The sequence below is a fragment of the Stegastes partitus genome, unplaced genomic scaffold (genome assembly GCF_000690725.1).
Source record: "Stegastes partitus isolate 25-593 unplaced genomic scaffold, Stegastes_partitus-1.0.2 Scaffold274, whole genome shotgun sequence".
NCBI classification, from domain to species: domain Eukaryota; kingdom Metazoa; phylum Chordata; class Actinopteri; family Pomacentridae; genus Stegastes; species Stegastes partitus.
In genome coordinates, this window is record NW_007578005.1 from 25,963 (window position 1) to 42,932 (window position 16,970).

General features: G+C 39.7%; 1 protein-coding gene across 1 annotated transcript; it reads right to left on the bottom strand.

Moving 5' to 3' along the window:
• Positions 1 to 14,185: 14,185 nt before the first annotated feature.
• Positions 14,186 to 16,502, bottom strand: sox21b (SRY-box transcription factor 21b). The gene is made up of 2 exons (XM_008282482.1): positions 16,278 to 16,502; positions 14,186 to 16,105 (listed from the first exon to the last, which is right to left on the bottom strand). The coding sequence occupies exon 2, from the start codon at positions 16,086 to 16,088 to the stop codon at positions 15,342 to 15,344; it is 747 nt and encodes a 248-aa protein (XP_008280704.1). The 5' UTR covers positions 16,089 to 16,105; positions 16,278 to 16,502; the 3' UTR covers positions 14,186 to 15,341.
• Between the last annotated feature and the right edge of the window lie 468 nt (positions 16,503 to 16,970).

The window sequence follows — 16,970 nt, forward strand, 5'->3', positions numbered from 1 at the left end:
TGAGAATAAAGATGATTTTACAGATTATTAACCTTTGCTAAGCATCATAAGTGAGGCCCTATGTAGGTTTTAGCGTGTGTCAAAGTATTTGCATGTGTGATTTCAAAGGTCAAAAGTCACACTGGATTTATCCCTCAAATTAGCACATTTGCACATTTTATCATGAATAATTGATATTTTTAAATGCTTTCTATTCATAGTTTGATATTTTTTTAAATCACTGTAGATGTAAAATAGGACAGGCTTCCTAATCTTGGTTATAGACCTTATTAAGACTATCAGGTTATTAAAAAATAAATAAAATCAAGTACAAATATAAAATAACTAATTAAATAAAAATCTACATTATTGGGATGTTTTAACAGTGTAAGACTCCTGGTGCTTCCATTACAGTATTGGGCCCCAGTTTTACATTTTAAATAGTAACAGAAGAAATGTTTTAATAATACTTTAATAACAGTGTGGAAATCTCTCAGCAAAATAATGTCTACCTTGTGTTTTTAATCTCTAATTTCACAATCAACTTTATTGCCAAGTAGGTTCTCACACTCACAGATTTGAACTTGGTGTTTTGGTGCATTACAGGAAATATTAACACGTACAGAATCAGATCATTATTAAAAGAGTTTCAAAAACTGAACTATCTATTGGAAAATGGCTTCTCCACACACTGACTTGTTCAAAATGTGTTAATGCAGTAAACAGAATCCATTATTCCAAGTGAAACACAGGATGGTGCCAGAGAGCCATGGAGAGATGAGCCAGCACATACACAAGGCATGCAAGGCTGTGAGAGTGGATGGAAATATTTCAAATAAAATTATATGTGTGTTGCAATTTTTGAATTCATTTTTAAATATTTTAAAGAAAGAAATTGTTTCATCTTCACTCTTTCCTGATTAGTTTCAGAAAATCACACGGCCACAACCAGATTTCCACCAAAACACCAAACAAGGATTTTGAGAAGAACACGAGCAAAGATAAGTGGGAAGGTGAGAGAGAAAGGACGAGCGATTTACATATCACTTAGGAGTTTTAAAGCTTATTGCATCAATTAACTGTTATTCATCTTTTCACGTGAAGTTTTCGAGCTATTCATCCTCCTCATGGTTCGACACAGTGATGTGCATAATAGTCCACAGTGCATCTTTGAAGCAAGACAAATGAAACCATTCTGTAAAAAATGTCTTTCAGAGAGAATGAGGTGGATGTGGGTGAAATGAATCAATTGTTACCATGTGGATGGAGAAATGCATCCATTTTCCTAACAGCTCGGTGAAACACTTGCACTTAACACCGAACGCTCGTGTTTTATAGGAATATGTGTTGGTAAATAAGAGAGGGCTTTTAACGTTTTTAATTGAGGCCACTTCAGTTGCATTTACAGAAAACAGAGCTCGGTGAAAAGCATCAGAAATTTCAATGTTTTTGCTTGTTTGTGTTTTATTATAATGTGTAACGTGAGGAGCCACTTCACAACCTTTCGCTGGGCTTCTGGGACTTCTTCTCCATATTCATCTTTGTCTTTTATATCAACCCCCTAAAAAAAAACTCAAATGTAGGTAAACATAAGAACCGGAGGAGAATGGAAAACACATCATTTGTACCTTGTTCAGCCATTTCTTGCACAGAACACCAAAAAATACAAAGTAAATTATTTTCAACCAAAGAAGATAAGATGAAATTAAAATGATGATTATCGATATTTTAATTAAAAGCGCCTTGAAATTCATTAGAAGTTTTTTAAAAAATGTAGCACAGGTCACACGATAGCCTGTAAATTAGACGTCTCAGAACAGTTATCTATAGAAGTTATTGACGGATACCTTTAACCAGTGCTTGCAGTTATTCAAATATTGAGATAAACCGCTTTGAATGCATGATTATATTTTGAAATAGCTCACGCCCGCTCTTCTAATGAATATTAGCAAACATCATCCACTTAATCTCACTTGTCATATCTTCAATAACAATTAACAACAACTCGTGTATTTCTTTCGGGTCTCATATTTCTTGTGTCTCATATATTATATTATATTATTTACTGTTGATGGTATATATTGTATTAAGCCATAGCAATCCTTAAGTTTGCTTTTTATTTCTATGCACAGACCAGCTAACAAATTTCTAAAAGATGCAATGCAAAATATCAGTGGTAGTTGTTGCATTTCTTCTTGTGTTTCAGCTTTATATTCACTATACAAGTTAGAGGCAGAGCAGGCTCGCATGCAGTGTCTGCAGACAATAGCAGGGGGGCAGTGTTGCTGTTTCTGCCGGCCTCACTTCACCGCTATGACTGGCCCTAACAGTTTGCATTTCCTTCGGGATGCTCCACCAAATATGCCATGAAATAGTCTAGGATTGGACATCTTTGTACTTTAACTGTCACCATTTCAAATCTCAACCATGCCAAGGAGTGACTGACAGTATATACAGTGGACTGGGTGGTATGCAGTCATGTGAAATGAGTAGCCTGTATAGAGTTTTAATCCTCTTTAAGACTCCTATCCATCTCCAAATTAATATCTAGGGGCCACGTATCCCTCTGCACTAGTTTGTACTTGTATAACCCACTTCTCTAGCAAACTGATCAAATTATTCAGTGGAAAATAAGATTAATAGTTATGCTGCGAAACACGCTTCAGGTCAATTATTTGGCAGATTCCAGTGATATACTCATTACACTATAAAGCCAATTCAAGGACGAGCAGCATGAAGAAGTGTGTTGCGGATTAATTGCCATTAAAGGTCAACATGCGTTCAAATTGAGGAAGATGCTATCCATTTTCATCAGTATGAAGTGCACAGTATATGGCAAACCTATAATGCTCATTACATGCGTTTAAATGGGTCCGTCCTAATTACTAATCAGTCTCTTGTACCATTAGAGATGGAAATTAGAAATACAAAACAGACCCCTGGGCATCGTTCACTCAGAATATATTAGAGTTTTCCTTTTTATACCAGAGTTGGCATTTTGAAAAAGAAAACCTACAGCTCTGGAAACTTTGTCAGATACTACGATACGTCGTACAGGCAGGAATCTCACTTTTTTTTATTACTTAAGCTAAAATCTGGGCTAGTGTGTAACAATTGTTTGTGAATAAAACAGAGTAGTGTGATATATTTTTGTTCGACTGGCTTCTAAAAAACAAAACTATACTGTTTATTTTGCTATGCCCCAATCAGAATATTGGCTATAGACCCTTCAGTGATTCTTTCTTCAGTGATTCCCGCCCACCTCTCTGGCAGCTTACCGATTTACATTTGAGCATAATGCAAGCATTAGAGGAGGCACAAGGCAGCCCTGATAAGTTACAAAGTGCTCCAGGGGTAAACCTCGTAAGAGAGGGTTTGGAGTTATTTACAGCGTTCAAATCCTTCAAAAATTCATGTCTGGAGGATGAGATTGGTTTTGCAGTTGATGCTTTGCACACAAAGCAAACACAATGCATATGGAGGGTGTTTAGCTGTAAATGACCAGATGACATTAATTCTAATTGACTGATCTCATCCCATGCTTAGGACCAGTGTGTGTGATACCGCTCAGGACACAAGGGTCCTGTCAAGGCACAATGTTACACACAAAGCAACAAAACAGAAAGACTAAGATTGGCTTAAGAACTGAGGAACACAGGGGACTAAAAATGATTTTTAAATGCAATTTAATTTTCAATGAAGCAATACTTACTAGTTGTATGGCATTTTCCATTCAAAGATATGTTTTGATTGTGCAGTTCTCATAATAAGAGTGCTAAAAAAATTGCAAAGCCATTACAAAGGAGGTTAAAGGCAATGGAATTCCTCCTTATCAGAAATGCTTTCTGTACAGTTGTTCCATTTGAAATGCATTTAATTGCAAATAGAAAAGAAGAGAGAGAAAGCCAACAATGCAAGAGGCTGAAGCATTTTTCTCGTCTTCTTTGAGTGAGCGTATTCAAATCTAAGCGGGCAGACAATGAAGGAAAGGAATCGTGCTCTGAATAGCCTCTCTCTCTCCTTTTCATTCCCAGGCCAATCCACAGCCTTCTTCTTCTCTGCTGTTAGGGGCGGGCTTTCCACTCGCAGCTCAAACTTCCTTGCCACTGTAGAACAACACATCCGCTTGATAGCACAACAGTAGCACACACGTAGCCACCATTCATCATGTGAGACCTGTGTGGAGTCTGGCTTTGCCTGGAAATATCACCTCTGACAATCTTCACGACCTCCTAGGAGTCCGTGTTGTGCTTTCACAGGGCTGTTCACCCACTTGTTTGACAAGGATGCCGCTCCTCACTTGCATCAGGCTTTGCCAGGCCCTTCCTCTAAAGCCATGGCCAAATCGTGACCCGGGATCCCTCTCCCCGCTCGCTCCACTGAGGGGAGGAGTATCTGGGGATCATGGGGCACAAAGTGCTTGAAGCCTGTGCCTTTGTTGGGGCAAGCTGGTAGAGAACACCCCCAACAGATATGCTGACAGTCTCATGGGAGCCAGAGAAGAAGTTGAAGCAAGAAAGTGCACCCTTCAAACTTTCCAGTGCAGTGCTAGGAATTCTATTTTTTTCTCAACAAAGATTTATACATATTTATACAAGCCCAAATACTGATAGGAAGGTGGTAGAAAAAAATCTTGGAATTGCAGAGGTAAACTATATGTAAATGCCATAAAGTAATAGACTTGTAGTGCAAATCACACCATTTTATCTTTAATTTTGCTTTCGTACCCTCCCCACTCCCCCCCATCCTCTTTCCTCTGGCTTAAAGGTGCATCAGAGATATGCATTTAAGCATATTCAGAACACGGGGCGTGAAATTAAATGTGTGGCAGAGTGAGAAAAATATACAGACGCTGGAGATGCCTTAAAAATAGTCATTTATGCAGATGGAGAGGAGTGAAATCATTTGCAATGGGATGACCCTCTCTCCAAGCATTTCTCCCCTCACTGTTCTTCCCTAATCTTGCACTGTATCTTCATTTTTCATTGAACTCGCCAGTTTGCTGCTAAGCAGCCTTGTAGATAAGGCAAAGTGCTAAAAGGAGACGACAGAAGGAGCTCAGTGGGCCCGTTTCTATTGCACTTTCACCCAAGGCAATGGGCAGAATTTAACGGATTCCTTCCAACATATGTTTTTGCCAGATAAGTAAACAGTGTGTGTCGGAAATGAAAAAAAAGCATTTGCAATTTAATGACATTACAGCTCCCAGCTTAGCCCGCCGTGCTGCGAGGCGAGGAGCAGAGAAAGGGGAGAGCGGAAGAATGGAACCGGGTGTCATCAATGTTTTTTTTTTCTTTTCCCTTGCAAGAAGCAGCACTGAATTCTTCTTATTCTTTTCAAACCCCTTCCCTTCTCCATCCCTTCCTGCTATTTTGTTCTCTTGCCCATAGTTTCCTCGCCTTTGTCGGAATGAAATTATCTATTATTTTATTCAGAAAACTTGCCATCCCCTACCATTCCACCTCTTCAACATCTGATTCTCTCAGATTTTCTGAGCTAAAACACATCTGCCCTGGCCATGGGTGCTCTCTCTCTCTCTCTCNCTCTCTCTCTCTCTCTCTCTCTCTTACTCTCTCTTTCTTTCCCTCACCCCCCCTCCCCTCCCCTCCCTTCCCCTCCTTTGTCTGCCTTCATCAAAGTGCAATAGATGCTTGGCACAATAAAGAAGAGCAAGCCTCCATGTTGTCATAATGTTCAGACCTAATGTGAGGACCAGTGATGACTTGGAGAGAGAATTCCCTCAGAGTCTATATTTCAGTGGCGGTAAACGATCCATCCATCCTATGTAAAACTCACTGGTTTTCCTCTTTTCTCCCTACCGGCTGTCAGACAGCTGCCTTATTATAGAAGGCTAATTGTGCAGGAAAGCAGATTATGAGAGTGGTAGGATGTACTCCTTGACCATGTGCTAATGTGATGACAAGTTTGGGGACCCTCTAAGCAAAAGGCGTCGCACGCCAGGGCACTTTTGGCACTGGCTATAATCTGCCTTTGGTATTAACTCAGCAAACCGGCTTGTTTGAGTATGGATCAATCGCTCGCTCATTATTTTTACAAGAAAGCTTTATATTCAAGGCGCTTTCCTGGTGTTGATCTCTCATTAACCATGCTATGTAAATGCACTGGCAATCCCTGTGTAAGGGATACGTCACCCCAGGGCCCAGGCTTGCAGAAGCATGTTAAGGAGAAGAAGGGGCAGGAAATTTGGGTCAGTTGCCTTCGCCAAAACTTGAATTTCAGGTTTTCCTTAAAGCCCCCTGCTCAGCTTTTCTCTCTTTTAATGTGTTTTTGTTTGGTGATGTTATGTTTTAAATGTCAGCCCCGGAGCTGTCCAGCAATTTTGTACGCAACAAAAAGCCCTGTCTCAGTATTGCTTCCAAGTCTTCATGTTACCTCTGCAATCGCTGCTGGCTGCAACATTACACACACTCCATTCACTCAGGGTCTTTTATCACCTCTGAGTGTATTGACTGTACAGGTAAAAGGTTAGATAGGGTCAGCGTGAAGCGATAATATTACAGGACAAACAGAAACGCCTGATTCATTGTGTTGGAGGGGGCGAGTTATTAACTACCAGCTACTAAACTAACTTATTTATCTGAGCAGAAAAGGACCTGACATATGACACTGGAGCTGGAATCTGCGCGAATTGAATTAGCTGTCAGGATGCATTGTGCATCAAATTATGGGAGAAATATTTCAACCTGTTTACTCATTTTCTACATGCGCACAACAAACATCCAACAATTCATGGTGCTCAGACATCTGTTCGCCTGACAAGAGATCACGAAGCACGTGGTAGGACGACATAGAGGATTCTGCCATATTTGGCTTCGCTGTGCACTGGCACGGTGAATGACGCAACAGGAAAACGAACCTGACAGCACCAGGCATCGGCTCGGCACTTCTTTTGCGCCCTACATACATAAATCTCTTATTATTGCTCTGTGTTAGCTATGTGTATTTTTACACCTGTCTGCGCCAATATCAAAGTGTACAGGTTTGGGTTTTTTTAGACATTCAACTTCATTTGTGTTCTCCTGTAAGAGTTTAGAAGAGAGAGAGAGAGAAAAAATAATTTAAAAAAATAGTGTGTTTTTTTTTTTTTTTCTAAGGTTTCGCTCCATTTTGAAAAGGGCTGTCAGAGGGCACTGTTCCACTTGACCCATTTTTTTTTTTTTTCTTCACACAAACAACTTTAATGTGCTTGAATTAACATGCTGTAAAAATTCCAGACTTCGCCACGGATCCGTCAGGTGTCGCAGCAGACAGTCATTTATTTACTTTTTAATTGCTAGAGGTAACTTAGACTGTTATTTACTGTGCAGAGGAAGAGGTTAAATAAAGAAAAAAAACCTCCTCTCTGCCTGCCTTACATGTGGAATGACAAAGAACAACATTGAGAGAGGAGGACCTCTTAGTGGCTCAAAAGACAGAAAGAGAGAAGCAGAGGTGTCTCTCTGTCTCCAGGTACTTCAGCGGATCCCAGCCTTGTATCATTTCCGTCAGCAAGCACAGCAAGAGTGAAGGCCATATTTTTGATTGCCTTCCCTGTTTCACATCCTTTTATAGGTCCCTTTTTTTTTCTTTCCCGTACACAAGCAAACAAAGCAAGTATAAATACTCTGTACAAAAGCCATTACCTTCAATGTAACCCTTTTTCTTTTTTTCCCCCTGCAGTAACAAAGAACATGGAAAATTTCCACAACACAATTTGGCGAGGCGCAGCGTGATGGTGTGGCTAAAGAGTATGGGATGTCTGAAGGACCCCTGCATGTGATGTCTGCTAGGACCATACATAATAGATTTGTTCTGAGGACCTTCACATTACTTCCCAATTAAGGTATGAAGTCATGCTCCTTCATCAGTATAACTAATAGGCACGTTTCATGAAGCAGCCATGTTTCGAGATTAAAGACGTGTTTCGGCGTGTGTTGAATTTTCTGCTGAATATGATAAGGTGCCCACACAAATTATTGCTTTACTGTCATCAAGGTGTACACACACACACACACACACTTGCATTCTTTATATCGTCATTACCGAGGCATCTATATGGTTGTTCCAGTGCGTTACGCCACGGCTGCAGCAGAGAAAAAAAAATACAAAAAAAATAAAATAGAACAATCAATGTCAAGTCTATTACACAAGCACAACCATGTGACTCTATAAACATTCAATAGCAAATCACCAGACTGGAGTTGAGGGACAATATCTTCAATAAGACAAAAAAAAGTAAGAGAAAAGTAGTGCAAAGCAGATCGACTAAATCCAAGTTTCCGTCCGCTGAATGCATTCATCAGAAATCCCAGCATTTCAGTACACAAAGATTAGTTCTGGAGCCACGTATCATTTGGCAATGATCTATTTTGCCACTGTTAATTACGACAAGTCTGCAGAATTTGACTGCTAAACCACGATATCACAATACAGGGTATGAATCCCAAATCAAGCTTTGCACACCATAATCCTGTTAAAATGTAATAAATAATCCCTGTGCATTAATGTTGGCAATATTTCATTTTAATAAGTTCTTGTAAAATCGAGAGAGAGAGAGAGAGAGAGAGAGAGAAAATTGATGGCATTACAGCTCACTCACTTCAAGTGTGGTTGTGAGTGTGCAGGAGGAAATCATTCCTTCTCATTAAAGGTGCAATCTTCGAGCCCCCCAGATCTTTGTTGTAATAACTGGGGGGAAATAATCTCTTTTATTGATAGGCACATGTAGCAGAGAGTATGCCAACTGACAGGTACTTATCTTTTTGCCTGTGTTCTGTGTTATAGAAAGATATAATTCTTTGTGACTGCTCCTCGGGGCATCAGCTCTTCAACTTCATTATTTCTACTTATGATAGATATATTTTTCCTTGAAAACCTGAGAATTAATACGAGAGCCAGCAATCTCAGCCAGCGGTCATTTGGAAATGGAACAAAAAATGTCATGTCAGTTTAAAGAACATTTGTTAAGGCTGCTCACTGACATTATTCTAATTTATTGATGGATTCATAGAGTAAATCCTATGCCTCGTGTTTTTGGGATATTAACTTAATGATTTCGGTGACTACCTAGCAGCTATAGGATATTTTTTGGAAAATCTCGTCAAAAAATCAGATTGTGTCAGCTCAGAACATTTTTTTTTTCACTCAAGTTTAAAGCTTATATCAAGTATTCTTAAATTGTATACTTTCAAACCAATCTTTGGAAACTCTGATTTGGAAAATAATGGTGCTTCTTATAATGCTGGATATAAAGTCATTAGTGCAGTGAGTTCCTTTAAACAGCAGTGGGAGCTTTAGAGTCAAACAACCTGCCAAGAGAAGAGTCTGTTTCTCACTTTTTGCTTCTGTTTTAGATGTGACTCGGATTCAGCAGACTCTTGTCACGTTGGTCTTTATGTTTTTTTGTTTTTCCTCTAAAGAGTTCTTAAAAAAAGACTATCTAGAGACGAAAACGCAGCTCAGAGATTTGGGTGGGCTGGAATTCAAAATCTCAGTTCACAATCTCAGGAATGTTAACCTTTGTGTTTTATTGACATTGGATTTACTTTCTCTTTGGCTGGTGTCCTTCAGACTCCAAAGCAGTACGGGTAAAAAATAATAATAAAGGTTGCAAAAATCTATAATTCTTTTTTTTTTTTTCCCCTCCTTTAAAGTAAATTGTATTTTCTCCTGACAATAATACTATCCAGCAGTGACTGTAGGAGAAGATCAGAGTGGTCACAAACTGCCTATTTCATCAGGTTTAGCTGCAAAATATTGACTGCTTTAATAGCACGGCTAGTACACGAAACAAGAAGTTGTTTTATGTTTTACGTGTTATGCAGCTTGTGGAAATAAATACATTCATTTTGTGTGTTTAAATTTGTGTGATATAATATATTTAATGTCATTTATATAATTTAATTCACTAAAAAGTCAACAAGAAGATATAACTATGTTGTTCTATAGTTAATATCATACTTATATTTTTTGGTATATTTATGTTAAACCACTTAGAAAACTCCAGTAAAACAAATGCAAATAAACAAGTGCAGGATGTTGTTTGTATGTGCACATATGTGGGATTTAGTAGAGGTAGTGGTGCACCAAAAAAAAAAAAAAAGTACAGAATGTCCTCTGCGAATCATATTTTATAAGTTGGCTTTCTGAGATCCCAAATAAAACTGTGAAAATTTGAAGCAATTTGTTAAAGATCAAAATGAAATTGTGCATCAAGATGATAAAATAACTAAATTTCCAGAACCCCAAACAGAATAACAGGGTTCAATAATCTGCAGGATGCGCAAAAAAAAAAAAAAAAGGTGTGTTTTCCCGTCAGCAGTCATCCCGGTTTGATTCCATAAATTCAAAATAATCCGTCAGGGTATAAAAAAAATGAAAGATATCGTTTAACTGATAGAAGAGATGCCCCTAAAATAGATCGGCGATGAATAAAAGTCAGGCTATCATGTTGTTGCTATAGTAATATTCCACCCAAACAGTAAAGCCAGACAGTCTGGTGAAGGCAGTTCAGGCGTCTCACCTGCAAAACTCATGATCAGCTCAACTACCCCCCCACCCCCCCTCCTCCACAACCCATCACCCCACCTCCCTCCACCCACTTGCCCCCAACCTAATTCAAGCATTCCCTCTCTGAACTCCAGCAGGGGTCCATCGACTTATTGCATTATGTACTATTAAACAAACTTGGACTTCTTAAAAGCAGAGTCAGACTTCAGAGGCTGTGTGGCATGTTTATAGGGATGGACTGTACAGTACACAGAGATTTCTCATTTCTCCCGGTGACCTTGGGCACAGTGACATGTACGGTTTTGAGGCTTTGATTTGCCATGTTGAGGTGTTGCGGAAAAGGTGCAATGCAAGATAATTTTGGCATTTTTTCCCTCCTGGGAGCATAGAGAAGTAAGAAATACAGCAGTTCATACTCTGGAGATTACAGGTAATATGACACACAGCCCTTCATAAACATTCCTGACCCAACCTGATGATGGAGATATTGCTTCAGGAGAGACTTTTCACACTTTGATTTGCCTAAAATGAGATGGAGAAGTCAGTGATCAGACTCTTTGAGGTTCCTCGCAGAGAAGCCAGCACTGGCTGTATATCTCCCAGCGTTGCACACATGCTATGACAACCAGGTGAGCAAGAGGCAGACTCCTGCAAACAAATTGAGAAAATATCCTCAAACAGATGATATTGATGTATTATTCATGTCAGAGAGAAAAAAAAAAAAATACTAAAATGATCCATCTCAGGCCATTGAAGCCAGGTGATAATCCACATGCTTGTGGGGCAGCCCTTTGGCGAATTAGAGATGAGGCAACCATTGTACGTCCCTCTAAGGTCAACATGGTTGAACTGGTGATACATGTGTATGTTAATTTGCCTAATCTTACTTCTACAAATGTCTTACAGGCACATAAAGGGTTTAACACTAAGATATTATGATATCAGGGCATCAGGCGGAGGGGGGGGAGGCTTATGAAAACAGGAGGCAGCCATGGCTTTAAATCCTGTGTAGGAACCTTTGTGACGCCTGTCTACATCCACAGCAAAAATACCAAGGTTCTTGAATTTTTAATCTTTTATTAAAATATTAACTTAATTCCCAACCTTTTTTTTTTGTCAGTTTCAAAATACAACATTTATGTTTCGGGGTGAATTAAAAGGTTTGATTCATTGCCTTGAATTTTAAAAAAATTCATTTCATTCGTAGATCTTCAGCACATATTTGACTCTTATTTTCCATGAATGAAACTTTAATTAAAAGCACTTATCGCTTCAGAACTGTAGCGCCGGTTTGCTCGGAGTTGAACAGACAATCAGTAAAGTCTTAAAATGAATTTACAGGCAGCTGTTTAAGAGGAGAAGCCCTTATCTCATGTACACACTAAACAGAAATGTTTTCTATCCCTGTGCAAAGAAAAGCTGATGTAACTGATGCTACTGCACCACCTTAACCAGTCTGAGTAAGAGGGGTAAATAAAGTCTTTGTTTAATCCGAACAACCACTTGAGTTCATCCAGTGTATATATTTTTTTGCCAAAAGTGCACAGTAAAAACCTTTTTTTTTCTCCCTTCAGATGCTTATCAGAGCCTTCTACTCAGCTACTATCTATTCAGGCTTATTCACATTAGGTCATTATGTGGTGGGTAAATAATATTTACATGAACATATGTAATTTCAAACCCCTGATTGCATTTTTTTAAACTACTTGAGGCCTGTGTGAGATGTCAAGAAAATCAAACTAAAGAGCCCAGAAATATGACTTCACTTGATTTCATTATATAATCAGAATAAAAACTATTTGAACTCAACCTTGGAATCAGATTTTATTTCCCACTGATTTTTTTTTTCTCCTCCTCCTGACAATCTTGGACTCATGAGTGCAAAACATTTAAGAGGAAAAAGTTTTCTCTCACTTTTTTTTTTCTCCATAGTTGCATCTCCACCTTTCTCATTCAGTTCCCGTCTTAGACAGAAAAAAAAAAACATAGGCTATCTATTCAAAAGGCATTTAGTCCATTTCTTTCTTGGCCGGTAAACCTATTCATCAATTGTTCTGGCTTGTAGATTGCATTCTAATGCTAATCTAGCGTGTTAAATATCTTTTTGTTCCCCTTTCACCGTTTTGTCATTCAGTTTATCCAGTTTTGGCCACCCATTTTATTTATTTATGCGCCTGCTTCTATTCATGCGCTCATGTATTTTTTATTATGTTGTTTCACTGTCATGCAGTGTCAACTCACTCTATTCAATGTGGGCTACTTGAAGGGCTTGGAGGGACAAAGCGTGTACACATTGCACTGCTATTCACTCCGGCCAGCTGGATCGACTGAAAAAAAACCTTGTGAAAAGAAATCCTCCACAATGGACACAGAAGAAGTGCACAATGCTAACAGTTTTCCAAATACCACTGATTGCTTTCATCACAATGAGGGAAAGCAGCCGCTTTTGCTGAGCTCCACTTCAACAAACAACACTCTCACAAAACCTCCCAACCCACGTTTTGTTCCCAGACAAAACCTCCTCGACCGTCTAAACGCTCCCAGAGTTGAAAAAAGTTCTTTCAGCTTTCTTCCCCCCTTTTTCTTCAAGAAAAAAAAAAAATAATAAAAAAAGGCCAAATAAAGAGAAAGAAATGGTCACTGAACTCGTAATGCAAGTTTTTATTATTATTATTATTATTGAACTCGTAATGCAAGTTTTTATTATTATTATTATTGTATGAGACGTTCTCTGTGTTTTGATCAGACAGCTACTGCCTTTGCCCTTTTATGACACCTCTACAAAAAATGCGTTTTGTTATTTATTACGCACCATTCAATTCTACTTAATTACGAAATAAAAAAAAGGAACAAGCAGGATTTTTAAAAAGGTTAAGGCCCAACCACATTCTGGTGTCAGAAATTACACATTCTCCCCTCTCCGTTTTTTTTTTTTAATGAAACCCAGGATCACTGGCTCGTTATTTTCGGGGCCAAGAAGGAAGTTCCGTGGAGAGAAGAGATCGAGGTGTTACAATGGAGAACATAGTGGTGAAAGGGTTTAATTAACCGTGACGGAGATAATTATCCCTGGACTGTCCAAATTAGTTTTGCATAATCGCTCTGATCCTTATGAATTAATCTCTCAGTGTAATCTAGGAGAAGCGTTTTGCTTAAATTGCGCACTTTACGCGTTATGGATCTAATAAGAATTGGACCTTTTTACGCACATGCTTTTACGCACGCACACGCAAGGTGCACGCACGTTCCTTAAGACAGGTGATCAGCTTCTTTTTTTCTTTCTTCACAAGGTGTCCCTTTTAATTTCTATAAAATGCACTTTTTTCCTCCAGACTTGGGAGCGCACACACACTCAGCTCAGGTTGTTTTAGAGCCTCAAAGACGAGCTTGTTCTGCAGCCTAAAAGCAGCTCTCCTCTCTTTTTTTTTCTTTTTTTTTCTTTGTCCATGGGAAAAAGAAAGCTCAGAGTACCACACAGTTTTATCTTCCTTCCTATTCACGATTAAAATTGTGATAAATAAGGTTTTGGCTCTTGATAACAATGGGCTGATTTAGATTTCCCCCCAGTAATGCCATTCAAAGCGCGGACAAAAGCGGCCTTTGGAGGATACCTTACACTTCACCTGGACTGAGGAGCAGGAGCAGGAAAAAGAAAAGATAACAATCTTGTTCATCTCATCAAGAACTACAGCCGCGATTCCCTTCCGTTTAATCCGAATACGCTTTATTGTAGTCCTTTTGCTCAACAAGTGAACAGTAGCAATAGTTTGAAGTACATAACGGAGGTTAAAGAAAACACAAAACATACAAATTCCATAAGAGTTAGTTAAAAACGTCTTTTTTTTTCTTCTGCTGCACATGATACGAGGAGTGGGGAGGGATCAAGAAAATGATAAACCCACTGAATAAACTTCCATCTGCATTCAAATTTGAACTTAAAAAAAAAAACTGAAATAGGGAGAGAGAGAAAAAAAACAAGAAAAAAAACCGGTTTGGTGAATCAAACCCGAAAGTTGTGATGCATTGAAATTGAGTGTCACCTTGAAAATAAATTACATCCTCTACGTTTCATGTGCAAATATCACAGAACTAGTCTTGTCCTTTTTAAAATTGTCTGGGTCACCATAGATTCCACTAAACAATAAATATTACAGACATCTATAAAACGGTTTAAAAACTCAAAATATACAGCGGTGGGGGGGTTTCTAGTGAAATACGTAGGTTCCTGGCCCTATCTCAAACACTAAGCCTATAACGGCAAATTAACTAAAGTCATTTTTTTATCTGTACACATTTACAGTGTTGTGACAATCCTCCTTGATCCGTGTGTTATGACCCCTTGCAACAACTTCTCTGTGAGAAAATGCTGTGATCCTGATTAGCATGGTCATTGTATGCGCTTGCCTTTGATTCCAACAGGTTTTAGTCAAGCAGGTGCAAAAAAAAAAAGAAGATAGAAATCGATCAGGGTACCTTTCAAAAAAAAAAAAAAGAAAAAAAAAAGAGTTTTCACAAGGGCAAACTGCACTGACGCCCATTCTGTGCATGTGTGCCATCCTTTAGTCCTTCCTCCTCTGCGCTGCGTGAGGTGATGGCTGCGTAATAATAGATTAGAGAGTTCTCTAAATAAGCATTACCTTAGATAAAGGCATTAATCAATATACATACACATGTGATATCTGAGACGACGAGCACTTCATCACATGTACAAGTTTGTGCATGCATAATAAAACTCTTGCATGAATAGCTTCTCTTTTTTTTTTTTTTCTTTCTTTCTTTTTTCTTTTTGTCGTGTCTTGGTTTTGTTTTTGATTTCACATTTCATTTTCATATAGAAGTCCAACGTGGGCCTATCATAACGCCGCAGCATACGCAGGGTACGGTTCAAGTTGAGGTTTTCCCATCCCGGGGAGCAGGATGTATGCTAAGGGCGGCTGGAGTCCTGCTGAGGGCCAGGCCGTACAGTTACACGGGATCATGTAGCCTGGGTTTCCCGGGGACGGATGAGAGTGAGTGTGGGTGTGCGTCCCGCCACCTACACTGCCAGTCCCGGTGAAAGCCGTAGTGCCTCCCGGCGGGTAGCCCAAAGGAGACGCGTACGGAAACGAAGGCGGGGAAAGCTCAGTCATCTTGGATCCCAGGTCGAAAAATGAATAGGGGTTCGTGGACATGGACGGGTTGAAGAAAACCCTCGCCGCTGCGGCCGCTGCAGCCGCCGCCGCCTTATCAGGGTTCCCAATGACAGACTCGGAAAGTGCTCCAGCGGAAAGCCCGTTAACTTTGAGTGCGTCGTGCTCCCCGAGATTGTAGGGCACCGGGAAAGAAAACTTATCTTTCTTCATCAGAGTCTTGGGCTTCCGCCTCGGTCTGTATTTATAGTCTGGGTGTTCCTTCATGTGCATCGCTCGCAGTCGTTTGGCTTCGTCGATGAATGGCCTCTTCTCAGACTCGGTGAGAAGTTTCCACTCCGCTCCCAGCCTCTTGCTGATCTCGGAGTTGTGCATTTTCGGATTCTCCTGAGCCATTTTTCTGCGCTGGGCTCTGGACCAAACCATGAAAGCATTCATCGGGCGTTTTACGTGATCCATTGGTTTAGACATATTGGCACAAGCTCTGTCTGAAAAATAGATATTCATAATGAAAAAAAAAATCAACCAGAGTATAAATAACTTGCAAAAAAAAAAAGAAAAATCACACTCTAGAGCACTTGATAAAGTTTAAACAGGACTCCGTTTGGAGATGCTCACTGGAGACTCACAGCAACTGCTGCGCAATGTTTGATTACTTACTTAAGACTTCAATTCTTCATCCCACCGATGATCAGGCTTTCTTCTGAAAAGTACAAGTGGCAGCGTCCTTATGAGCGCTCAAACGCTTTCTGCTTCGTGGTGGCATCCATCAGTGATACGCCTTTAGTAAAGAGGACGGAGGAAGAAAAAAAAAAACACTCTGCCTTGTTTCCCCTCTTGTCGCCTGAGACTGTCAACCAGCACTCAGCAGCAGCATTTACGCAAGTGGATGATAACTCCCGCTTGCCCCATGTGAAATACAGGATTGTGTGGCAGGTAGTGAAAGTGCCACTGGCGCATGCGCACTGGCGGCCAACACGCAGACGACTTGCTGAACGGGTCTTTTTAATTCCACAGTGAGTTTGAAGGGTAGTCGCTCCTTGTATTTTATATCTTTATCTGTTTTGTGTGACTTTTGTGTCCCTTTTGTGTGGCTCGGGCTCATTTCAGTCGTTTTTCCCTCTGTTGCTTTTATTCTAATGAGCAACTTTTTTTTTTCTACCGGATTGTCAGGTTCAATTAAAGTCATTTAGACGCACCTGAAATACCTGAGGATGGCATGAGCCTCTAACTAACGCACATTTTGGGGGACATTGAGTGCAGACAGACAGACAGACAGGTGCGTAACTGGAGTTCAACTTGTTTTGAATCTGAGCCAGCAGAAAGATGTAAAGCGCGCAACATTTTTTGGCC